We start from the raw sequence: 25,696 nt of genomic DNA, 5'->3' as shown, positions 1-25,696 counted from the left end.
GTAAAGAGTTGCATATCTCTCTCTCTCTCTCTCTCTCTCTCTCTCTCTCTCTCTCTCTCTCTCTCTCTCTCTCTCTCTCTCTCTCTCTCTCTCTCTATGCATGAATTGTCTACCACGAGCATGAAAAGTTATATAAAGAAGTATTGCATAATATGTATTTTCTGTGTGTGTGTTTGTATGTGTGTGTGTGTGTGTGTGCGAGTGCATGTCCCAGCGAGCGAGTTTGCATCATGTTTCACTGCTTGAGTCTATACACAGGAATAACAAATAACAGACAACTTCATGTACTTCTCGGTGCTTAAATACAATACCTTACATTGCCCAGTGACGGGTGGCCTCCGCGCGCGCCGCCTCAAGCACACCAGCAGTCTTCACTCACTCCACACTACCAGCAGCCAAACCGACATACCGCCGTGCCCTTCGACTGGAAAATACAAGTGGATGAACCGAGTCAGGAGGAAAAGAGGAAGCTGGAGCAGATGTCACAGAGGGAGATAGGGTGAGTGAAGGAAAGGTTATAGGAAGTGTTGTAGTAGTAGTAGTTGTTGTAGTGGGAATGTTTGAGGGGTTAAGTTCGGGCAATGCAGAATAATGAAGTGTTGTTGTAGTAGTAGAAGTTGTTGTTGTTGTTGTTTTGGAAGTAGTAGTTGTTGTTGTTGTTGTTGTTGTTGTTGTTGTTGTAGTAGTAGTAGTAGTAGTAGCAGTAGTTGTTGTAGTAATTGTTGTAGTGGTAGTAGTAGTAGTAGTAGTAGTAGTAATTGTTGTAGTGGTAGTAGAAGTAGTAGTAGTCGTAAAGGTTGTAGTAGTAGAGATACTAGTCGTAATGAATGATGCTGAAAATGCTGACTTATAGATATATGACAATCTTACCATAACGCTCTCCTCCTTCTCCTCCTCCTCCTCCTCCTCTTCCTCCTCCTCCTCCTCCTCCTCTGTTACAGGCAGTTTCAGGAGCGCAACACAGACGTCATGAGTCAGCTGACGGCCCTCAAGACAGACCTCAAGGCGAGTCACCACTGATCATGTTACTTCCCTTACGTCCTGGCAACCAAACTTCCCTTTATCCTGCTGCTGCTACTACTACTACTACTACTACTACTACTACTACTACTACTACTACTACTACTACTACTACTGCTACGACTTTTGTTATAATTATTGTTCCTAATGCTACTGCTGCTACTGTTGCTGTTAGTATATTTTGCCTGCATGTACTCCCACTCTCTCTCTCTCTCTCTCTCTCTCTCTCTCTCTCTCTCTCTCTCTCTCTCTCTCTCTCTCTCTCTCTCTCTCTCTGGGTGATTTCTTCCCTCACAAAAGACGTGAACACTAGTAAATAAAGGCAATGGTGTCACTTGTTTGTTTACTTACTTGCTTCTTGTGACAGCCTCAGGTGCGTGTGTGTGTGTGTGTGTGTGTGTGTGTGTGTGTGTGTGTGTATGGGTGGGTGTGTATAAATCTGTCCTATTTAACTGCTGATGCAAAAAGAAGATATTAATTCTTACCATGACTCGAGTAGTAGTAGTAGTAGTAGTAGTAGTAGTAGTAGTAGTAGTAGTAGTTCATCATTTCAACACACAGACGCCAAGAGGAGGGCGGGACGGGCGGGACGGGGATGGTGACAGCGGCTACGTCCCTTCTCACCCGGAGGACTCAGCACGTGTGACGCCTGGCGGAGAGACAGCCCCCTCACTGGTGCCCTCAGGAGACCAAGGGCAGGTGGACGTCATGAGAGTGTCGACAGCCAAGGAACCTCCACCTAAAGACACTGCAAATAAGGGTGAGTGTACATTACTACTACTACTACTACTACTACTACTACTACTACTACTGTCCTCCTCCTTCTCCTCCTTCTCCTCCTCTCCTTCCTCTTCCTTATCCTCGTCCTCTTCCTTTGCCTTTTCCCTTCTACTACTACTACTACTACTACTACTACTACTACTACTACTATTACTACTACTACTACTACATCATTTTGCAGGAACATTCAATCCTGACGACACTTCGAGAACGATACTCAGAAAGTTTATGGAGAAGAAGAAACGATGAAATGCCGCCATCGCCACCACCACCACCACCACCACCACCAACAACAACAACAACAACAACAACAACAACAACAACAGCGGCACGGATTAGTCGTAAGAATGGCCTACGCTATCTTCAAATTAATAGACCCAAGGCATGTGCTATTTATTCCTCCCCCCCCCCTCTCTCTCTCTCTCTCTCTCTCTCTCTCTCTCTCTCTCTCTCTCTCTCTCTCTCTCTCTCTCTCTCTCTCTCTCTCTCTCTCTCTCTTCTTTTCTTCTTCTTCTTCTTCTTCTTCTTTCTCTTCTCCTCCTCCTCCTCCTCCTCCTCCTCCTCCTCCTCCTCCTCCTCCTCCTCCTCCTCCTTCTCCTCCTCCTATTTATATGAAGAAATACAAAGGAATTCAAAGGAAGTCCAAATAAACAACTGTCAGATTTTGAAGTTCTTACGAGGAATATTTTTCGTAATTAGTGGAGGAGGAGGAGGAGGAGGAGGAGGAGGAAGAGGAGGAGGAGGAGGAATAAGAAGTTAGCTGGTTAAAAGTAAGTCATTTGTATTCATTGTAATTGTTATTCTTGTTTATTTTCTTTTATTTTTCTTTTTGTATTTGTTTGTACACGTAAGTTGCCATTGTGTGTTTGGAGTAAGATGTAGTGTTTGATGTAGTTCGTGTCTGGCTTGATTAATACGATCATGGAGTAGTAGTAGTAGTAGTAGTAGTAGTAGTAGTAGTAGTAGTTGTAGTAGTGGTAGTAGACTATCGAATAAAAGTTGAAGTATATGGAGTAAAATAATATTAAAAGATCACCTTTGAAGGCACTTTCTTTGTGTAAACCCTTGCCAGTCTGACCTTTCATAGGAAAAGAGAAAAGAGAAAAAGAAATGGACGTAACTGTCTTTAGTCTGGCGGGATCACACGTGGCATGTCAAGACGTGTGGACCAATAACACTGAAGCTTAGTGTCTTGAATTACCCTCTAGAACAGTGGTGTGCGACATGTGGCACGCGTATCACTAGTGGTACGCGAAGGCCTTCTAGTGGTATATGAGTACTTTTGGCATTTTTAGCTAAATTTATTCCATTTTAATTATTATTGCCTTGCACAAGATAATCTGGCATCGATTAGCTGACTGGGAAGAAGCAGATGCATCCCTCACATTAATATGAGTTGTGTTCCTTGTTCGCTGTTCATTTGTGTGTTCTACTTGTGAAGAAATTGATATTTGCTGGAACTGAAATTTCCTGTAACTGTAGGTGGTACCGTTTTTTTTTTTTTTTTTTTTGGGGGGTGGGAAGAGAAGGGGTGAAAGAAAGTTGGAGAAAGATAGGATGTGGGATTGACCACGTTATTAGGTGGTACCGAATACGCGGGACGGTACGGGACATTAACCCCTTTAGTACCGTGACGCATTTCCATATTTATTCGGTTTAGTATTTGCCGATTTTATACAGCATTAGAGACTCGTGTGGGCATTGAAATAGTGAAGACTCTAGCCATTAATCTTCTGACCTTCCTAAATCCTTCCTATTGTCAGTAAAATCGTCTAATCACACCCAAAAGTCATGGTAAAAATGCGCCTCAGTACTGAAAAAGTGATACCCGCTCAGGAAAAGGTTGAAAACTGTTCTAGAGGAAAGCTTCATCTTTATTCATAGGATCCTAATAAGTATAACTGGCTTAATAGGAAGATGTTTATATAATCTGCAATATGACTTAAGCTTGTTACTTAATGTGCTGCGGCAATATCTGGGGTATATAGTGGCACGCATTCCACAGAAAACATGTAGTACTATGGAATATACGAGTCTCCCGCCTGAGCTGTGGGGCGCTCAGGGCAAAAGAAAGGGTGGTTTTAGTGGCTGTGTACAAAGACTATATAGCTGTGCACTGGTGGAGGGCCGAGAAACTGGCAACACTACCGGCTGATGTCACGGGCTCACCCCTTGGTACTCGTAGCATGCAGGGTTGCCGCAAATTTTGGTACCAACGTATTATATTTGGTACGTTTGAACTCAAAAGTGCGTTTGGTACGACTTTAAGTAAATTTGATACGAAACTGTTTGTCCGTACCTAAGGTTTTTCAAATGTCATGTTTTCAGTTTTCCACCTCAGTGACTGGCGGTCTCCATTCGAATGAAAACTTGTCTCGTGCAACGTCACGTAGGTAACCAGAAGCGGTCCTGGCTAGTTTTGCACCCTGGGCGAACAATCCATTGACGCCCCCCCCCCCTTCCAGGTATTATAATATTTTGGTATTATAATAATGCAGAGGTGTCAGCCCATAGCAAAAACCGGCTCTTAACGTAACGAACAGGTATCATGCTCGTCAGAATAACACCGCCGCGTTGTTTGATTATAGCTCCTTGCCCCCCGCGCAGCCAGCAAGGGAATGTGGCAAGATGCTCAGTTAATAATCACTAATCTGTGTGTCTGTTGTGAGGTTGCGGTGGTTAATCAGCCGAAGAACGTGACAAGCACATTACATCGTTATATCTTTCACAGCGTGAGTTTTGTTGATCTGGTGAAGAACCACATTATGCTGACAGTTTACTTCAATTTAAGGGACCAGTATTGGGAAAATGTTGCTTACCTAATGTGGTTATAGGTTATGTGTGTGTGTGTGTGTGTGTGTGTGTGTGTGTGTGTGTGTGTGTGTGTGTGTGTGTTGGGAAGACACACGAGGGCAAGAGGATTTACAGCTTTAATCAAAGGTGAGAAAATAATTATGTGCCTTATAATTAAATATATTTTAGATGTTGGTACGTTTTGTTAAGATTTGGTAGTTTTTTTTTTTTTTTTCATCTGATCTGGTACGATTAGCAAAATCAGTGTGGCAACCCTGCAGTCAGTCATAATGTCAAACCACACCGTCAGACACCGCCAAGCTGCACCGAAGTGACGGATTGTGAGTCTAACCCTCGTCACTAGAGTATAGTTGAGGTTTTAAGGGTTTTCAAGGGTATTTGTAAGGTTCTTGTGAATCAGTGACAGATTAACAATATTTCTGCATTATGAATAGGAGAACCCGGCTAGTCATCTCTGTGGCCTTGAAAAACAGTCATGGTGAGAAAGCAGAACGTTTTCAAATTATGCTTTTTAGGTTCTAGTGACAAATTAACAACATTTTTGCATTGTTAACGGGAGAAGCACTCCTGGGAATCTGGTTAGTCATCTCTGTGGCCTTGGAAAACAGTCGTGGTGAGAGATCAAAGCGTTTGTAAGGGTGTTTTTAAAGTTCTAGTGACAGATTAACATTTCTGCATTGTTAACAGGAGAAACACTCTTTGGAACCTCGTTAGTCATCTGTGAGGCCTTGGAAACAGTCGTGGTGAGAGAGTACAGCGTTTCAGAGAGAGAGAGAGAGAGAGAGAGAGAGAGAGAGTACTGTTACGTTGAGCAACTCGTCCCCACACACACACACACACACACACACACACACACACACACATAATATTGATAATAATCAGCATTGCTGCTGTTGCTACTGCTGCTACTACTACTGCTACTACTACTACTACTACTACTACTACTACTACTACTACTACTACTACTACTACTACTACTACTACTACTACTACTACTACACTCCCTCACACACTCCTGTCACTAGACTTTATGCATTTCAGGCGGGCAACAGCAGGAAACACTGAGAATTGAAGGAAATGTTGACGAGTTGACACAGGGAGGGATGGGGGTAGGTGGGGCGGGGTCTGGGTCCAGGTTATGGTCGGCGCCTGGTGGTCTGAACGGTGTTATACATAACCATCGCCTTATTTAGCACAGTAATGGCTATTTACCTACTTTGGTGTTTGATTCAGGCTTTGCTTCAGTCTCTGGGTCTAAAAACACACGGGGAGTGCAGGTAAACATTGGTTGACTAACCTCTGTGGAAGGCAGGGCGGAGGTGCCTTTTTTGGCTCAATATTTACGTACGTAATTCATTTTAAAAATCGCCACAAGAAAACAGGCTCCTAGACTGGTATACACTACACTTTTAGAAGCGACAAATAATTTAACTGGTAACCAAAATATAATATCCTTACCGGGTGGTTTGTTTATAAGGCGCGATCCAACGAAAGGTGTTTTAGTCAAATCAACGGGTCACAAACACATCAAAATGTCGAGATGGAAAGCACAGCCAAACTACGTCATGTTACATTTTCTGAACAGGAAAAATTTTTCGCTTTCCAGCCAAATAAAGAAAACACAGATTCCTTGTCGTATAAAGATTTTTGTTTTCTATTTTTTTACCGTTAAAATTTTTGAGTTTGAAAATACGAATAGTTAGACTAAACTTTATGGAATATTATTACTTGGGTCATGTTTTTCGTATCTTTTAAGTGTTATAACAAGACATAAAACAATCCTAGTCATGCTAATTAAAAGAAAGTTATATATTACGCAGTGACTTAAGTGTTATTTTTTCGTTAAACCAAAACACAGCTAGATTCGATTCTATTGTGGCTTGAAACTTACTTTACTTTGCTAATAACAAATCAAATATCAGAACAATGCTAACTCCATTAATAAAGCAGAAATATTTGAACTCTTACGCCGAGATGGTTTTTTTTTTGGCAATTTGCTGAGTGACTTCACCTCCCCTCCGCCTTCACTCGCACACTCCACCTCTCCCTTCCACCTCCTCCTTCACCTCCTCCCACACCCAGAGTCTAGAAAACACCTAGAAACACATGCAAAACCCGAAAAAAAAGAAAAATACGTCTAAAGAATAGTTTCCGTAGTAGGGCGGGGGGCGGGGCCGGGCGGGGCGGGAGCCGGGTGGTGTTTGGTGAAGACTAGAGAGGGTGCTAGCGCGGTGTTGTTGTGGTAGTGTGGTGTGGTGTTTTGTGTGATGGGAATGGTGGTGGTGGTATGGTGTGATGGTAGTGATTGTGGTGGTAGTGGTGGTGGTGTGGTGTGGTGTGGTGTGGTGGTAGAGGTGGTGGTGTTGTGATGGTAGTGATGGTGATGGTGTTGTGGTGTGGTGTGGTATGGTGTTGTGATGGTAGTAGTGGTGGTGGTGGTGTGGTGTGGTGTGGTGTTGTGCGGTGTGGCAATGGCGGTGGTGGTAGTGGTTGTGTGATGTGGTGTGATGATGGTAGTGGTGGTGATGGTATGGTGTGGTGTGGTGTGGTGTTGTGTGTGGGAGTACTGGTGGTGTGGTGTGGTGTGGTGTGGTGTGTGGTAACTGCTACCAACTGAACTGGTGTGTGTGTGTGTGTGTGTGTGTGTGTGTGTGTTGGGAAGACACACGAGGGGGAGAGAATTTACAGCTTTAATCCAAGGTAAGAAAATAATTATGTTCCTTATCATTAGGCATATTCTAGATGTTGGTACGTTTTGTTGAGATTTAGTACGCTTTCTTCATCTGATCTGCTGGGCCCTTATTCAGAAACGCTTTGCTCTCTCACCACCACTATTTTCCAAGGCCACAGCGATGAGTAGTGGAGTTTTCAAGAGTGTTTCTCCAGTTAATAATGTAGAAATCATGTCACTCTGCATTTAGAACGGTAAAACCACCTTAAAAATCACGTGGAAATTTTAATAAAGCCTTTTGAAATAGTGGAGGTGAAGCATAGAAGCGTTTAAGAATAGAAGCTCTGGTATGATTAGCAAAAGCAGGCTGGCAACCCTTCTCGGCCGCTGTGGAGGTTGTGGGCCTGTAGCGTGGCGATGTGCTGGTGTGGCGCGTGTTGGTGACGAGCGCAGTTTGGTGATATTGATACCGTTGTGAGGCTGTGGTTACTGAGACGAGGGGCAACTGAATGATACACAAAACTCGTCTTTCTATATTCATTCTGGTTATTATTTGGTGATTCTATACAGCTTCAGAAACTCATGAAGGGGATTAAAATAGTGAAGACTGTGGCCATTACTTTTGTGAGGCTGTGGTTATTGAGACAAGGGGCAACTGTGACGGACTGACTATATAAGTAAGTGTTACATTTAATTACAAACTGTAGCCTATTAGTGAACTTTCTACTTTTATCAACTAACTAGTGTCACGCAGTGGTCATTGGTGGTTCAGTAGTTAGCATTGCTTCTTTTTCATGGGTGTCTGTGTGTTAGGGTTACTTAAGACGTGTATGTTAGCTGTCGTGTTTGTCAATGTTGTGTTGTGTGATCATAATCGTTTTTCTACGCAGCATTGTTTGTCTAAGCCTCGAATTGCGTAGCTGACGAGACAAGCCTGATGATGGGTAATGGTTAAACCACCTGATTGTTTGCTGCTTGAAACCCATGTTATACTGTTGTTGTTGTTAGTATTTTCAGTTCGTATTCAACTTCCCATAAGCTACGTTGACGGGTGTGTGTTTGGGAGGGAGGGGTGTGTCACATATGCATTATCTAGATACAAACCCTGTCAGTCTCTATTTTTATATTTTTGTTTGACGTTCTATCACAGTTAATTGATGAAATATAACAAAGCACTGGCTATCAAACCGTGTCGCTGCTCTAGCCTGCCCAACCTTATAAACTTGTATTGTTTAACCCCTTCAGTAATGGAACGCATTTTTACCATGAGATTTGTGTACGATTAGACCATTTTATTGACGTTAGGAAGGGTCTGTGGAAGTCAGAAGATTAATGGCCACAGTCTTCACTATTTTAATCCTCCACATAAGTTTCTGAAACTGTATAAAATCACCAAATAGTCACCACAATGAATATGGAAACACGTCACAGTACTGAAGGGGTTAAACCAGTCCTTACTATCTTTTACGTGAACGTAACCCATCCTTATCTGACATCCCTATCCTTATCTATCTGAACGTAATCTATCCTATTCTGACTACCCTATCCTTATCATCCAGCTGAACGTGACCCATCTTATCCTTGCTCTTCTCAATATGAACGTAACTTTTCTTATCCTTACTATCCTCTACCTGAAATGTAACCTCTCCTATCCTACCTCTCCTATCTATACTATTCTATCCTATTCCGACTGTCCCATGCTTGCTGCTTTATCTTGTGACGCGCCGCAACCAAGCCCACGGAACAAACCAGGTTATGAAGCAACTCCTTGAACAGTACGCCTTTTACTTAAACAACAGTCTGATTACACTAACATCACAGCTCCAAGGCACAGTGGCATACGGTATTTGGCAAACACACACACACACACACACACACACACACACACACACACACACACACACACACACACACACACGATGCCAATCATAGACGCAAGAAAGACAGGGAGGAAAAAAATAAAACCGGTTTGCTATAATAATAATAATAATAATAATAATAATAATAATAATAATAAACTGGCAACAACTATTATTTACAGGAGTAATTACAAGAATCCGATATGTTGTGATTTATTGTTATTTGTTATTATTATTACTTATATATTTTGTCGTAAAGCACTGAATTTGGTAAGGCACAGTGTTGTACAAAGTGTGTGTCTTTCACTTTTCACAGCGGGATCCGGAAGCACTCTTGTTAACTGAGTGGCACGGCACACACACACACACACACACACACAGACAAACAGTACATATTCCTACATTCAGATAACGAATCACCAAATGAACATTAATACACATTTCATTTCGTCTTTCACGTTTCTTACTTTCACGGCACTTGCTTTCTACTTCTTGTGTATGTATAATTATTTTCGCTTTCTTTTTTATTTTTTTCGTGTTCTCTTGCGGTTTATCTTAATCATTTGTTCACTGTTTGAGTTATTTTGTATTCTCTCATATGTAACATCACTTTCCGTAAACATTCACTCTTCTGACCACCTGATAAACCGTGTGTGTGTGTGTGTGTGTGTGTGTGTGTGTGTGTGTGTGTGTGTGTGAAGGCAAGCGGATGGATGAAAACGGTGATGATGTGTCAGGAGGGAAGAGGGTTCCTGACGGTGTAGCTGAATAAGGATGGGGAGACCACGAAGCCAGGATACTCGAGGGTGTTCACCATGTGGTCCAGAGCCTCGTGGAAGGGGGAGTACAGTGAACAGCGGAGGGTGCTGAGCTGCTGCAGGAGTGGCTGAAGGCTGCTGTTGGGGAAGGTGATGGCTGAGAAGTGGATAGGCTCCGGAGGGTCGTACACACGGTAGAAGCAGGCGGCCAGACGTCTGAGCTCCGTGATGTAGGGCCTTCCAATAACGACAGCGAAGGTGACGAAGTAGAGGGCGCCATAGAAGGTGTAGGTGATTCTCATGAATACTGGCAGTGAGGGCCCCTCCAGATAGCGAAAGACGGTGTAGAAGAGCAGCCCTCCAGTAATGGCCAGAAGCAGCAGCTCCCACAGGCACTCCCCGCTGAGTTCATACTGTCGGAGTGGCACAGGTTCATGGAGGTGCAGGAAGAGCCAGGGGGTGCCGCGCTCTACCAGTTCCCCGCGGACCGTCTGGTGGGTGAGGCGTAAGTGGATGACTTGGTTGAGTGTCTCTAGGAAGCCAGAGTAGGGAACCATTACGTCTCTGACCAGTGTGAGGTATTTGAACTTGGCCAGCCGCTGTCCCTGTCTGATGCAGTCCATGAAGTCATGCCGGTTCGTTTCCTCCTTGTTGAATAACTTCCATGCGGTTGTGTTCTCCGCCTGCACCACAGGATAGAAACCAGACAACTGCCGCAGCTCCTCAAACGGCGTCCTGGAGGCGTTGCATATCACCAGGCCGTTGCGGTAGAGCCGTTGGAAGCGTACGTTTCTGTCCACCTCCGTCACTGACTGCGAGAGTACCTTGTCCTCGGCGTGCTGTGGCTGCTTGGCGATCACCATGATGAGGTTGTCGAGAGGTTCCTGCAGTAGGGAGCGGTGGAAAGTGAGGGATTCATGCTCGTCAGTCTCCTCCAGGTACTCCTTCACCCCTCTCCTCCGGTGTTCCCTCTTCACCACCTCCACCTCTTGGTTCCTTAATGGGTCCTCCTGGTAGAAGAGGGAGTAGATCTTGTCACTGCAGAAGACTGGCAGGATTACTAACAGGACGACGAAATAGAGCAAGGCCAGTAGGAGTTGATAACGCGTCATTGTCAGTTTTCTTTGATTGTCAGCCCGCTCAGTTTTCTTCTTTGAGTGAAGGATACACTAAACCATTCCCACGAAGAGTCATTCCGTCCATCATGTCCTTCACCTCGCACCTGTAACACAAAGCTGCGTGTTGAAAAAAGTAAGAAAAGGCTAATGTAATCAATGGGAGAATTGCAGCAGTGCGAAATTTCACCCGTGTCCTTTTACTCTCATATGGTTCAAGGTCAAGAACGTTTACAATAGTTCAACAATATAATCATTATTTTCATTAGAAGGATGAAAATAAATTTTGTCCGAGAGAGAGAGAGAGAGAGAGAGAGAGAGAGAGAGAGAGAGAGAGAGTTTGTGTGTGTGTAATTCACCACGGTAGCCTAATGGTCACCCAGCCAGCCTTCCCCATTACGGAGCGAGCTCAGAGCTCATAGACCGATCTTCGGGGAGGACTGAGACCACATCACACACAACACACACCGGGAATTCGAGGCCACAACCCCTTGAGTTAATCCCGTACCTATTATCTGCTAGGTGAACACACCCCACACATTTAAGAGGCTTGCCCATTTGCCTCGCCGCTTATCGGGACTCGAACCCGGCCCTCTCGATTGTGAGTCGAGCGTGCTAACCACTACACTACTCGGTGTGTGTGTGTGTGTGTGTGTGTGTGGAAGGTAAATCCATCTTTCAGGCGGTCAGTCACTCTCTCTCTCTCTCTCTCTCTCTCTCGGTGGCGGTGCCGGGCGTAGGAGTTTGATTGTTCAATATGATAAGGGCGTGTTTATCTATACGGATGCCTGCGTGGCTTATTGCTATGAAAGACGAAGCTCACAGGTAGCCGATAGATAACAAAACAGGAGCTACAAAATCTTAAAGCGTAATACGGATATGTTTAATGGGAGATTTAAAAGTTTGCCTGGTGTAGGGTGGCGGTGGTGACGGTCTGGTGTGGCGTACTGATGGAGCAGGGTAATGATAACAGTACCCAGTGAAAACGGTAGACTACACGATCAGGACTACGAAAAAGCTCTCCACCTTATGATGAATGACCCAACATTGCACTGGTCCCTCTAAATGAAGTTACAGCTGCATGTGGGAACTGACTACGTAATGCGGAACTTGTAGTCTTCTTGCTAAACTGTGTAACTTCCCCAAGCAACTCAGGTGTGTGGTAGTGTTGATCTGCATTAAGCCACACGCCACGGAGACAGTTCGACACGCGTATTATTAGAGCACATGGCAACTGGGAGGCTGAAAGGTGAATTGGCAGCCACGACCACCACCACCACCACCATCACCATCATCACCACCACCACCAGCATCATGCACTCGCCGTCCTTAACACCACATCGCATTTTTTTCCATGCACTTTCACTATTCTCACCACCTGCACCAAATTACCTTATTTATCTGCACGGCTGCATCTCCTCACCGCCTCCCTGCAGACAGTATCACCGTGCTCACCACTCAACACTCGTCCTCCGTTGTGGGATGAGCTGTCAGCGATGTCTTGCAACTTTTACACATCAGAAGTTTGCAAGTAGGTATTTATTTGCTTTGCTCTCTCTCTCTCTCTCTCTCTCTCTCTCTGTTTATTAATAACGCTCGTCGCTTGTCTTCTCAATGTGTGTGTGTGTGTGTGTGTGTGTGTGTGTGAGGAGGAACTTGTGAAAGGAGCATTATTTCACTCACTGGTAACATTAGTTTTCAGATTAAAACAGTAGATAGGCTATCATGTATACAGTACGTGTTGTATAGTATACATACTTAGATATACCGTCCAATGTCTACACTGAGGTGAACCCCGTCCAGCAGTCAAGGGGCGCCTCGCAATCACATCGTTGTCGTTGTGGGGTTCAGGGTGTGTCTGTGAGGCCTTGACCTTGGTAGCTGAGAACGGTGCAGCGCCGACTCAATCACTCAGTGAGAGCGAACTCACGGAAAGCAGAGTGAGGAAAACAGGCCTTTCCGTTCTTGTATTACAGAACAGTGTAGATGCCATAGTATAACTGAATCATACTGACACAGGGTGTTGTTCACGGCTCTTTAATCTCAGTATTATCAACAAACAGCGTTCTAAGAATATTTTGACTATTTCTTTAAACAACAGGTGATACAAATAAGTGTTATATGTCAAATCAAAAGAAGATGTTTCATTCGATGTATGACCACGTGGCATATCAGGTCAGTGACGCTGCCACTCGACCAGAGGCGGGATTTTCCCTGGGGGAAGAGGGGGAGTCAGGGCACCACACACGTGCATCCGTGCAAATCGACTCGCTTCTCATCTGTTCGGCACGACTGGAGGACACACTGTCACTTCCCATCTTACTGTGTGTTGTACAGCCAGACCAAGGAAAAAAAAAATGTCTCCAGTCTCTGTCCAATGATCTTCAATAGACACGTTCAGCTTGGGGCAATAACAGTTACTGAGACAACATACTGTTTTCACCACTCGTTATATTAGACTGGCTATCTGGAGAGGAAATAACTCTTAATATTCTGTAAATTATCAGTCTCATTTTCACTTTTATAACCAGCACCTTTACTGTAGTTTATTTACTTATGGAATGATATGTTAGTATGTCCTTTATGTACTGCCCGTGCTCCGTTTTCTGTAAAACATTCTATGTAAAGAATCAGTTTGGCTGGCTTGAGATGACGTCACGTCTTCCCCTCAGTTCTCGCTCGGCCGCCGCCTTAGGTAATACGTACGCCTCAGCCTCTCGTTTGCTCGGCTCTACCTGTTGTGTCTTGTGATACTATTAAATACACGTTCATAATGGACTCAGGTGTCTCCATGCTACCCCTGCTTAAGGACAACTACCACAATGATAATAACCTACGGAGATCTTCATGTCTGTTGTCCCCCACCCTTTCCTAGCGAAATGATGCATTAAATTGAATAGATAACTGTTATTGTGTTTTCCTTGAAGTAATGAGAGATATGGCAACGTCACACGGATTACTGGTCTCAACCTGTGGGTCAATACAATTTAGTTTTACTTTAAGTACAGCACATGCAAGTCACCGTGTTGTAGTCAAGACAAGGCAGGCACAGGCCACAAGGGCGCACATTTCCTAAGTCTATGCTATTATATGCCCCCGCCTGCGAAATTTTTTTTCCCAAACGATTTGGAGTGTGGGGGCGGGGCTTAAGTGATGCGTGTGTAGAGAAAACGAATTTTATGGTTAACTTAATGATAATATTTTATTAACAATCACTCTCTCTCTCTCTCTCTCTCTCTCTCTCTCTCTCTTGATTATGGAATGTATATCTATAACTAAATGAAGTGTTCTCAACTTTGGGGTAGACGTATCTCCTGTGGTAGACTACTGGAGAGGAATTCTGTGGATACGTGACAGGTAATACAATAGTCACTCTTGTTAGTTTTCTATAGATCGCGTCGTTTCTCACGCGTACGAAACAGGTACCGTCATCACAAGCACGACTGTTAACACGCAGATATCAAAAGATTTCCTTCTCTCGTGTGTCATACTTTGAAGGTATGTTTCAAACACTCTTACTTTATATCTTATATGTAGCCCACTCATTATGTTCATAGTCACAGTATTAAGAGTTCCACTCCACAAGAAGTTTCAATGATGAAACAAGAAATGAATAAAAGATAATAATGAATCCTGGTTCTCCCTTCCTCCTCCAATCTTGAAAACCTACAGGTCTTCAAGAGTGATTCTCGAGTTAATCGTGTAGAAATCTTGTCACTCTGCCTCTAGAACTCACTGGTTCCCTTCCAATGCCAGACCTATCCACTGCTCTCGCATTATTTAACCACCCAAGCCATTCTTAGCATTCTTCTGGTATCGTCACTGTCTAGTCCTTACCGTGATCACCAGTGCCAGGCCTCTCCATTGCTCTCTCAGATGGGGCCACAGCCCACATTGCACGCATTTCAATGGGATTCCTGAGAGAAGCTTTTCCCGACCGACTGATTTCCCTGAGAGGAGACTTAAAAATTTTAGATGATTCTTCCATACTCCAGTGTCCAGCCACTTCTACTTCACCACCTACAAGCATACCATGTTATGTTATCTCTCTCTCTCTCTCTCTCTCTCTCTCTCTCTCTCTCTCTCTCTCTCTCTCTCTCTCTCTCTCTCTGAAATAACACATTTCCCCTTGCCAAAAATCATGTGGTATTTTACCCCCAATGTTCCATCAAAGGAATTGCTGAGAGGGGAGGGGTTGAACCCCACCACCTAGATTCGCCCCTGCTATCACTTCAAAAGTTGTTTTAATCAGTCTGATTTACATGATTTGGATAATAAGTTTTGGTTGGGTATATTACTTATAACCAAAACATACGGTCTTTATATATATATATATATATATATATATATATATATATATATATATATATATATATATATATATATATATATATATATATATATATATATATATATATATATATATATATATATATATATATATATATATATATATATATATATATATATATATATAAGAAAACAACCACTTGGAGTGGAACTCTTATACTATGACTAATAAACTTAATGAGTACATTTGAGATATAAGGTAAAATTGTTTGAAACGTACCTTTCAAGGCATGGCACACGAGAGAAGGAAATTTTCTGATGTCTTATTTGTGATGACGGTACCTGCTCTTGATTTAACAATTCTCCATGCTCGAAACCTAGAATTGGTTTCAGGCATTTTAGTCTAACATACTTACAAATGTGATAAATAAAATTACACGTGAAAGTCTAGCTACATATACGTATTACATAGGCAGAAAGAATGCAGATTGGTTTGCTACAGCTCGGGTGCTGAAGTAGGTATTATTGTGCACAAAAAATTCAAACTAAATGACTGAGGTGATGCTGATATGCTCACGTAATGTTGTTAAGTGTCATTCATGACCACCAAACCCCACACAAAACCCTATTGCATTGAGACTTCTTGTGGAGTGGAACTCTTAATACTGTGACTATGAACATAATGAGTGGGCTACACATAAGATATAAAGTAAGAGTGTTTGAAACATACCTTCAAAGTATGACACACGAGAGAAGGAAATCTTTTGATATCTGCGTGTTAACAGTCGTGCTTGTGATGACGGTACCTGTTTCGTACGCGTGAGAAACGACGCGATCTATAGAAAACTAGCAAGAGTGACTATTGTATTACCTGTCACGTATCCACAGAATTCCTCTCCAGTAGTCTACCACAGGAGATACGTCTACCCCAAAGTTGAGAACACTTCATTTAGTTATAGATATACATTCCATAATCAAGAGAGAGAGAGAGAGAGAGAGAGAGAGAGAGAGAGAGAGTGTGATTGTTAATAAAATATTATCATTAAGTTAACCATGAAATTCGTTTTCTCTACACACGCATCACTTAAGCCCCGCCCCCACACTCCAAATCGTTTGGGAAAAAAAATTTCGCCCCCCGCCTGCCCGTGGTAACGCGTAACGCCCGGCTGTAAGTCCTGTATGTATGTAAGTACAGTGCATAAGTCCACCTAGATGTTCTCTTACGGCTTTAGGCTGTACTACCTCCAAGACCTAGCCACGGAATATTCTCAGAAGTGTAATGTGAATCCCACTCAAAGTTACACCAACTCTTGTCTCGTTATGTAACTTGTTGTAGCCTAAACCAGTCCAGCGTGTTCAAGAGTGACTGGCATCTACCACAGGCTCGACCAGGAAGCCACTGTCAGTCATTCATTCCGTCAGTCAGTCAGTCAGTTGGTGTCGCCACACACACACACACACACACACACACACACACACACACACACACACACACACACACACACCTGAGGATAATTGATACATGTTAACATCTCGGCGAGCAGGTTTTGGCGGGGACTTGGAGGTGTTGCCACGGTCTATCCTTCCTAGATGAGTAGTGTGTGCTAGCCAGGCATCATCACAGGGACTTTAGGCATGTAATAGTAGTAGTAGTAGTAGTAGTAGTAGTAGAAGCAGCAGCTGCACAAGGCTTTCTTCTTCCTCTCATCCCTATTCTGTCCAACCCTCTAATACAAGAGTTAACCAGTACCCTCAGTCATTCATACCTTTCACTGGTAAACTCCCTCCCTGCTTCTGTATTTCCATCTTCCTACGACTTGACTTCTAAGAGTGTCGAGACATTTGTTCCTGGCTTTTGGACAACTCACTTGACCTTTTAGGGAACTTGCTGCTCCAGTGGGCCTTTTTTTTTTTTTTTTTTGTTGCCTTTGGCAGTGTTCCTCTTGGATAAAAATTAGTAGTAGTAGTAGTAGTAGTAGTAGTAGTAGCAGTAGTAGTAGTAGTAGTTGTAGTTGTAGTTGTTGTTGTAGCAGTTGTTGTAGAAATAGTAGTAATAGGTTTTCGCGTATGTTTTGTGGCTGTGGCGGGCCGTTGAGGGCGTGGCTTCTCATCCCTCAACACACAGCAGTCAGCAGTGTTTGGTAGCGTTTTCCACCTGCGTTTGTCGCGTGTTTGCTTCTCTCTTGGTGTGAAGTGGAACACTTGGTCAGTTGTTGGAGTAATGAAGGACTGCTCGAGGCAATGAGGAATTTATTATCGGCTTATTTTGTTGTTAATGACATTGGTTAGCAAGAAGCATGATGTACTGCTGCACAGTGAGAGAGAGAGAGAGAGAGAGAGAGAGAGAGAGAGAGAGAGAGAGAGAGAGAGAGAGAACTTTTATTGACAATAGATATAGTTACGTGTACAGGATTGTGAACAAGACATGAGGCAAGAGGCAGTCTTATCACTTAGACTCACTCAGTCTTAGAGGTTGGTGTGGATATTACAGGGGGACAGGGCAAACATGAGGGAGATAAACCGAGGTATGGAAACGTTACTCTAGTTATTTACGAGTTAATGTCACACATTTCTTATTAACATTCTGAGGGAATGTTAATGAAGAATAGCCTTTGCGTTTTATTTATTTATTTTTCTTTTTTATATGTTATGGCCTAAAGCGCCTTTAGGCACACCTGAAGAGTGTGAGGGAAGCGCTGTTCAGCTTCCACCCATTATTGGCACAGGCAATTTTATCTCTAGTGGTACCCATATTAGGGGTCATATCACCACCCAAGCTCATCTTGGGTGTAATCACCTAGAACCTGGGTATCATGGTGACATGTAGCTGACTTTAAACCACTCGACAATTTGCAGTGTTTAAGGCGGTACGTGGTGGGATTCGAACCTACGCGTGGACGTCTGCTCGCTCCCACACTCACCATCTTATCCACTACACCACCGCCACCCTAAAGAAGCAGTGTCGTAGTGTATAAAGTGGTGAGCGTGGGATCGGGCAGACGTCCACGCGTAAGTTCAAATCCCACTACATACCGCTTTGAAGCTCTGCCATTTGTGGAGTGGTTTAAAGTTAGCTACATGTCACCACAATACCCAGGTTCTAGGTGATTACACCCAAGATGAGCTTGGGTGGTGATATGACCCCTAATATGGGTACCACTATAGATAAAATTGCCTGTGTCACTAATAGTTGGAAGCTGAACAGCGCTTCCCACACACTCTTCAAGTGTGCCTACAGGCGCTATATATAGACCATAACATATATAAAAAAAAAACACGATCCGTACCAGCTATGCAGGTCGATTGGAGAGGTGGTGGTGGTTGTGGTGGTAGAAGTCCTGCGTATAATGTTGTATGCACGTGTGTAAGCTTCCCACCATTCCGTGCCATGCCGTACCGTGCTGTGCTCTCCCGTGCCGCAACGAAAAGAGCGTCTCAGAATACAGGCCGGATCTTCATGGTCACTCCTTGCAGGGAGTATTGATCACCTCTCCAATGTTTCCAGGTGATGCCTTTGTGGGTAGGGATGTTGTCTCCAACATACTGGTAGCCGTTCAGGTTAGAATCATAGCAAGTATTATACCAATAACCACCGCGGTACCTGTAAAGAAAGAAACCGTGACAAAAGAGTTAGCAGGAATATTGTACATAGTACGTACGTACACATGCACACTTACTTCTGTCATGTAATGTGTGAGGATACATACTGAGTATGCATATAAACTATGCACATTGTATTTGCTGCAAGCCATGGTAAAAGTGTTGTTTTGTGTGAAGGCAATGTGCCATGATTGAGGGAAGACATGCAGACTGAGCGCGGCTCCCTCCGCTCACCACTGCGTCCGTCGCCGCTTCCTCCCACTCACTATGTAGTTGTGAAATGTTTCTCTCGGGATCCATCTATCAGATCCATTTCTAACACTTGTATTATTTCATTAGCCTTTCACTTGAGTCTCATTTGTTGAATTGAGAAAAGTGAACTTAAGTTTGATGGTGGCTGAGGAAGACTGCAAATGTGGTGTACTATTTCACTGATCACAATAAAGGGACACAACTTGACTACTACGTATTTACTTCTGAACTGTAAAGGTCGCAGCCTCCGCGCAGAGCAAAGCCCCGATGTTGGATGTAGTACGTAGAGCCGTGGCAGGTGTTCCAAAATGGCAGATTGTCACGTATGGTTGGTAACTCACATGCCCTGTTTGGCAGGAGCCGTTACTTTGACCCACCAAATGGCGAGGTCGCGCGCGGCAAGAGGGAGGGGAGTCGCGCAGCCCGCGGCAGAGGTATTACTGTACTACATAGTACGTGTACGTGTACGTGTAGGTGCCTCCACCTATGTACTGTGCGTGACATTTGCTATCAATGATTGGAACACTGAGCACAGCATCGTGAGGACTTGTGAGTGTTGCACAGTTACCTGCTGGTGTTTACCTGGTTGTGTCCCCAAGAGTGAACCCCACCAAGGCTACCACGCCACCTGCGTCACAACATTACCTACTAATGTGTGTATATGTAATGTTTCCGTGCTAGGAATGTTCTCCTTAGATTTTTTTTTGGGGTGCGGATCTGAATAGTGAATAATTTCCAACAAAAACGAAGGTAAAATCTGTTTTAACATGTCAAAATGTATGCGCGTTAATCAATGTCATAGGAAAACTGAGAGGCACAGACTGACGAATCTGTTTTGTTGTGTTGTGTTGTGTTGTGTTGTGTTGTGTTGTGTTATGTTTTTTTCTGTATTGTGTTGTGTTGCGTTGTTCTGTATTGTGGTGTGTTGTGTTGTTAGGTATTGTGTTGTGCTGTGTTGTGCTTTGCTGTGCTGTGTTGTGTTGTTCTGTTCTGTGTTATGTTGTGCTGTGTTGAGTTGTGTTGTGTTGTGTTGTTCAGTGTTATGTTGTGCTGTGCTGTGTCGTGTTGTGTTGTGTTGTGCTGTGATGTGTTATGTTGTTCAGTGTTGTGCTGTGTTGTGTTGTGCTGTGTTGTGTTGTGTTGTGTTGTGCTGTGTTTTGGTGTGTTGTATTGTGTTGTGCTGTGTTGTGTTGTGCTGTGTTTTGGCGAGTTGTATTGTGTTGTGCTGTGTTGTGTTGAGTTGTTCTATGTTGTGCTGTGTTGTGTTGTGTTGTGTTGTGTTTTGCTGTACTGTGTTGTGCTGTGCTGTGTTGTGTTGTGCTGTGTTGTGTTGTGTTGTGTTGTGTTATATTGTGCTGCTGTGTTGTGCTATGTTGTGCTGTATTTTGCTGTATTGTGTTGTGCTGTGTTTTGCTGTATTGTATTGTGTTGTTTTGTGTTGTGTTTTACTGTGTTGTGCTATGTTGTGTTGTGCTGCGTTTTACTGTGTTTTGCTGTATTTTTTTGTGTTTTGCTGTGTTGTGTTGTGTTGTGTTGTGTTGTGTTGTGCTATGTTGTGCTGTGTTGTGTTGTGTTGTGTTGTGTTGTGTTGTATTGTGCTGTGTTGTGTGTTGTGTTGTGTTGTGTTGTGTTGTGTTGTGCTGTGTTGTGTTGTGTTGTGTTGTGTTGTGTTGTGCTATGTTGTGCTGTGTTGTGTTGTGTTGTGCTGTGTTGTGTTGTGCTGTGTTGTGTTGTGTTGTGTTGTGTTGTGTTGGGCTATGTTGAGCTGTGTTGTGTTGTGTTGTGTTGTGCAATATTTTGCTGTATTGTGGTGTGTTGTGTTGTGCTGTGTCGTGATGTGTTGTGTTTTACTATATTATGTTGTGCTCTGTTGTGCTCTGCTGTGTTTTACTGTGTTGTGTTGTGTTGTGTTGTGCTGTATTGTGTTGTGCTGTGTTGTGCTGTATTGTGCTGTATTGTGTTGTGCTGTGCTGTGCTGCATTCTGTTGTGTTAAGTTGTGTTGCGTTGTGCTGTGTTGTGCTGTATTGTGCAGTGTTGTGTTGTGCTGTATTACATTGTGTTGTGCTGTGTTGTGTTGTGTTTTGCTGTTATTTATTGCGTTGTGTTGTGTTTTGCTGTGTTGTGTTGTGTTGTATTTTGCTGTAATTTGTTGCGTTGTGTTGTGTTTTGCTGTGTTGTGTTGTGTTGTGGTACTTTGTGCTGTTTCTTTGTTGTGCTGTGCTGTGCTGTGCTATGTTGTGCTGTTTTGTTCTGTGATGTTTTGTGCTCTTGTGCTGTGTTGTGCTGTGTTTTCTTGTTTTGTGTTGTGTTGTATTTTGCTTTGTTGTGCTCTGCTGTGTTGTGCTTTGTTGTGTTGTGCTGCATTGTGCTGTGTTTGGTTGTGTTGTGTTGTGTCCGTTTTGTGTTGTGGGATGTGACAGCACTTATCTTTGTGATGTGAGGTCTCAGTGTTGAGTTGTGTGGCGTGACAACACTTACGTCTCGGCACAGTTTCTTCTGTTTTTGTCGTTGTCAGCATCATGGGTAGTGAAACGCATGCCATTGTGTTTTGCTGCGAAGCTGTCCCCGGCATCTCCGCTGTAACTGTTACACACACACACACACACACACACACACACACACACACACACACACACACAAGAAAAGAGGTTATTAATATTTTATCTACCTCAGTCTATTTATAGCTCCCTGTTTATCTATCTATCTATATTAATTTATTTATCCAACCTTCCATCTATTTATCTATCTACTGGACGAAGAACAGAGAAAGAATAGGTCTTAAGAAACAGTAAGACTAAAAGGATACAAGGGATGAGAATTTCCTACGAATGAACACTGAAGACTTTAGATGTAGTACATTCCTTAGAGAGGCGGAGGCTCAGACGGGACCTAGTACAAGAGCTTTTTTTTTTTTTTTTTTTGTTAGAGAGAGAGAGAGAGAGAGAGAGAGAGAGAGAGAGAGAGAGGGTGGGGGGAGCAGCCTCACCTTCCAACCCTGAGGCGGAACTTGGTCTCCGGAGCGCCCACGTGGAAGAATCCGTACTTAGCCCACCGATGTTCTCCCTCGTAATCGTGCAGGTCAATTCGCAGCTGCTGCAGGGTGGTGGAGGTCAGCTGGTGCAGAAGGTCAAGGCCCAGCCAGAATTCACCCTCCAGGTCGCCGAAGCCCAACCGATACTCGATCCAAGTGCGGTAGAAATCTTCGCGGACGGCATCACTGGTGCGCCGCTGGAAGACGGTCCATCCCCCGCCGTCGACGGTGTGGTCACAAAACACGGTGACGCGGTGTAGGGGTTGCCCAGGGTAAGGGTATATCTGGCGCAGGCCGCTTCCGCTGTCCCCGGAGTCCAGTAAGTCCTTGCAGTGACGTGGCCGAGACTCCCAATTGTTTACAGCAACACTGACCTGCTGCACCACTTCCTTTGCCTCCTGTAAAGCGAAGGGCAAACAAAGTGACCATGTTTACGTCACACGCGGCGGCGCAGCTCGTCGTCCCGCATTGCCACTCATAAACACTCAACACAAACTTGACCAAATGACTTAAAAAAGTGGCAAAACACAACCCAGTGAGAAATGTAACCTGTTGTGTGGAGCAGAACAAAAGGTGAAACATAAGGGTGAGTGTTGTCAGAGAAGGAACCTGTGTGGTCCCGCTGGTGGAGAGGTCATTCAAGATTCTCTTCTGTTTCTTTGCATTTATATACTCGCTACTCTAACATATAACATAATCTGATTCAATTCTTTGTCTTGTGAAAAAAGTTATTTTGGTTATGTACATTAAACTATCATTTCTTTTAACATTGACTAACTTTGATACAAGGAAATAGTCTCTTAAGAGTCAAACAAATAACGACTCGAAAGAAACAACAATTAATTAAAAACAAAGCAAGACATTATTAATGGAAGAGATAAACCAATAAATGAGTCACTTAAAAAATAGAAGTTTTAGCTCAGTGATTCGCAACCTGTGGTACACGTACTACTTGTGGTATGTGAAGTTGGTATACCACTACTGTCAGGATCATATGTGATTATTAGTTCATTCAAATTAATTCATATCTCAGAAAAAAAAAAGATTATTGCCTTATACAAGAGAATCTGGCATCGATCGGTTGGTGCAGAAGAAACAGATACATCCCATACAGAAAATGAGTCGTGTTGCTTGTTGTTAGTTCATTTGTGTGTTTTTTTTCATTTGCTGGAATTTATTTATTTATTTATTTATTCATCATTATTATTATTGTTATTATTGTTTAAATGAAGTGATACAGGTACACGGAGACTGTACGGGATTGGTTCTTTAAGTAGTACGTGCTCAGGAAAAGGCTGGGAACCACTGCTTTAGATCAAATATACCAATTTTTCTTGTAGAAAAATCATACCTTTTTTCAGTCGTGCGTGTGGCATAACCCGCTCCGAGAAATGCGGTCAGTGGGTGGTGTGGATGTGAAGTGTTGTCAGAAACAAGTTTCAGCAGATCTCTCTACGTCAAGAAACGTAACAAGTGAAGTAAATGAGCAGCAAGTTATTTGATTGATCTTTAATGTTTATGTATTTGTTTCCTGTTAACCCGTTCAGCGTCAGCAGATCTGAGACTTTGTGATTTCGCCAGTGCTGGCCACATCATGGATTTTTTTTTTTATTTGTTAAACCAGTCTTAAATGATGTGAAACAAATTAAAATGACAGTCATTCCTCCCAGAACTTATTGGAATTGGTATTAATTGGTGCGAGATGTTTTGCGCTAAAGTTAGCGACTTTGCAAAGCCTTATGTGACTAGTTTATTCGCTTCCTCGTTTCTCACCAGTTGATCCCCGAGTTGGACACATGCATAATATCGTTCCTGAGTTGAAAGAAAACAACATGTCATGTTTTGCTGTTTGGGAGTGCTTATGGCTAAAATAGACACGAGATATCGCGAGGGAGTGTTGCCTTTCGCGGTGCAAATATTTTCCGAGTAATATGTACTTGTTTTTCCTTATAACAAAGCGATTGGAAAATTATTATTTATGTCGTACAAAGTTTTCACTACCACAATATAACAGTTACCAAAAATATCTGAAATGGTAAGAGTAAGTAATGGAAACTACGCTGCGTTCATATTAGCGGAGTTGAGGCGTCAGTTTCCCGCTACACCGAGCTAAAGGCAGCAGAAAGTGCTAAAGTTCAGATATGTAATGAATAAATAAAGGAAGCATTCATGTTAGCAGGGACGAGGAGGCAGCATGAGCAATGTCTACAGTGCATGATGGCAGTATAATGGTAGGTTTTGAGGACGCAATACCTCCGAAAACACGAGGAAGCTCGCCGACGAATCTCATACGTCTCTGACGCCCGGTTCATTCAGAGTAGCCGACGTATCTCGTACGTCTCTGACGCTGTACGGGTTAATGAGCACACACAATCACATGTGGTCAAACAAACACTGATGCAAGCACACCTTGACGAATAGGAAAGATTTTATTTGTAATAATAATAATAGTAATGATACCTTCCCCATTGAGAGCAATCTAGCCCAAGATGAGATAAACAGGGTGACCTGATTCTTACCTCCATGAGGGACACATAATGGCTGTCCTCTTGTCCAGTGCTACAGAAGTCCAGGGCGGCGGCCACACAACTGTCACTGTAACCTGTGACCGTTAGTAGACTGGATAAAAGGGAGCGATCGTCCTTGAGGCCTGAACAGCTGTACTCCTCAGCGGGGGGAGGCGCGCTGCTTGCCTGGGCCATGGCTACGACCATGGAGAGCACCACAAAGAAATGCATCGCATGTGAGAAAGCACCTAATTAGTACGACCTTAACGGACCGCTGCGCAGAGGAGGGTGGCATGTGTCTGGAGCTGTGGGTGTCTCGTGGTCCTCAACACACCACTTCAAGCCTTGTTGTGTGTGACGAGAATAGATGTGAAGCAACAGTGGCCCTCATGAATCTCATCAGTCCTCAATAAAGTTTTTGTTTTGGTTATTAGATAAAGCGATAAAGTGGCACTTGAGTAAGGACGCCTTGGCAGCCAGTGTTCCTCTTGTCACGCTGGCGTCAGATGGGGTAGGATTGTTGCAGATATCAGGTGAGCATGTACTCACGTTCATTTGTTTCCTGTGGATTGGTGTGAGAGGTTGTGAAGGCAAGTGGTGGTAGGACATGATGCTGCCTGCCACACCACGCACTAACATGAGTAATTATTGATATTGGTGACCTCAGTAGTGTGCTTAGGGAATTCCAAGCCATGGTGAGGTGGAACATGACAAGACCATGTTCTGAAACTTTGGACGTATTTTTTTCCCCTAGGCTGAACAGGGGCTTTACTCTAGTGATTCTCGACCAAGGCTAAAGTTACTTATTCTTTAGAACAAAAACATTACCTACTTCATGGCTGGTGCAGGAGAATTATCATTCATATACTAATTGATTCCAATTGAATAACACTTAAGAACGTAGCTCAATTAGACTGATATTTGTAAAATGGCCTAGAGAGAGAGAGAGAGAGAGAGAGAGAGAGAGAGAGAATGTGTGTGTGTGTGTGTGTGTGTGT

At 43.4% G+C, this 25,696-nt stretch overlaps 4 protein-coding genes and 2 long non-coding RNA genes across 9 annotated transcripts in view; 3 read left to right on the top strand and 3 right to left on the bottom strand.

The window, feature by feature from the left end:
* LOC123512874 (centrosome and spindle pole-associated protein 1-like) overlaps nt 1–1,197 on the top strand; it is a 16,045-nt gene extending 14,848 nt beyond the window's left edge. Inside the window, exons 11-12 of one of the 3 annotated variants that reach the window (XM_045269534.1) lie at nt 326–499; nt 942–1,197. In XM_045269534.1, the coding sequence (XP_045125469.1) occupies nt 326–499; nt 942–1,020 (253 nt within the window). In that variant the 3' untranslated portion in view covers nt 1,021–1,197. The remainder of the gene's footprint in view (nt 1–325; nt 500–941) is intronic. The other 2 variants (XM_045269535.1, XM_045269536.1) reach the window with 2 other exon arrangements.
* A 243-nt stretch (nt 1,198–1,440) lies between these two features.
* Nucleotides 1,441–2,125, top strand: LOC123512876. The gene is made up of 2 exons (XR_006677213.1): nt 1,441–1,780; nt 1,982–2,125. It is a non-coding gene; the product is annotated as an uncharacterized LOC123512876 (long non-coding RNA).
* Nucleotides 2,126–7,696: 5,571 nt separating this feature from the next.
* Nucleotides 7,697–25,696, top strand: part of LOC123512862 (dopamine beta-hydroxylase-like) — a 67,680-nt gene continuing 49,680 nt past the window's right edge. Inside the window, exon 1 of the mRNA XM_045269518.1 lies at nt 7,697–7,962. The gene's annotated coding sequence lies outside the window, so the exon portion shown is untranslated. The remainder of the gene's footprint in view (nt 7,963–25,696) is intronic.
* Nucleotides 9,054–12,924, bottom strand: LOC123512863. 2 transcript variants are annotated; one of them, XM_045269523.1, is made up of 2 exons: nt 12,776–12,924; nt 9,054–11,124 (listed from the first exon to the last, which is right to left on the bottom strand). In XM_045269523.1, the coding sequence occupies exon 2, from the start codon at nt 11,012–11,014 to the stop codon at nt 9,878–9,880; it is 1,137 nt and encodes a 378-aa protein (XP_045125458.1). In that variant the 5' UTR covers nt 11,015–11,124; nt 12,776–12,924; the 3' UTR covers nt 9,054–9,877. The 2 variants fall into 2 exon arrangements, with proteins under 2 accessions (XP_045125458.1, XP_045125457.1); XM_045269522.1 differs by lacking the exon at nt 12,776–12,924 and adding an exon at nt 12,410–12,538.
* LOC123512873 lies at nt 14,529–16,292 on the bottom strand. Its single transcript, XR_006677212.1, has 3 exons — nt 16,038–16,292; nt 15,588–15,684; nt 14,529–15,037 (listed from the first exon to the last, which is right to left on the bottom strand). It is a non-coding gene; the product is annotated as an uncharacterized LOC123512873 (long non-coding RNA).
* Nucleotides 18,477–25,609, bottom strand: LOC123512867 (ryncolin-1-like). The gene is made up of 4 exons (XM_045269528.1): nt 24,711–25,609; nt 22,147–22,589; nt 21,639–21,743; nt 18,477–18,908 (listed from the first exon to the last, which is right to left on the bottom strand). Exons 1-4 carry the CDS (start codon nt 24,927–24,929, stop codon nt 18,743–18,745), a joined length of 933 nt encoding a protein of 310 aa, XP_045125463.1. The 5' UTR covers nt 24,930–25,609; the 3' UTR covers nt 18,477–18,742.

Source organism: Portunus trituberculatus, chromosome 34 (assembly GCF_017591435.1).
Source record: "Portunus trituberculatus isolate SZX2019 chromosome 34, ASM1759143v1, whole genome shotgun sequence".
NCBI classification, from domain to species: domain Eukaryota; kingdom Metazoa; phylum Arthropoda; class Malacostraca; order Decapoda; family Portunidae; genus Portunus; species Portunus trituberculatus.
This window is presented reverse-complemented; position numbering and strand designations above follow the sequence as displayed.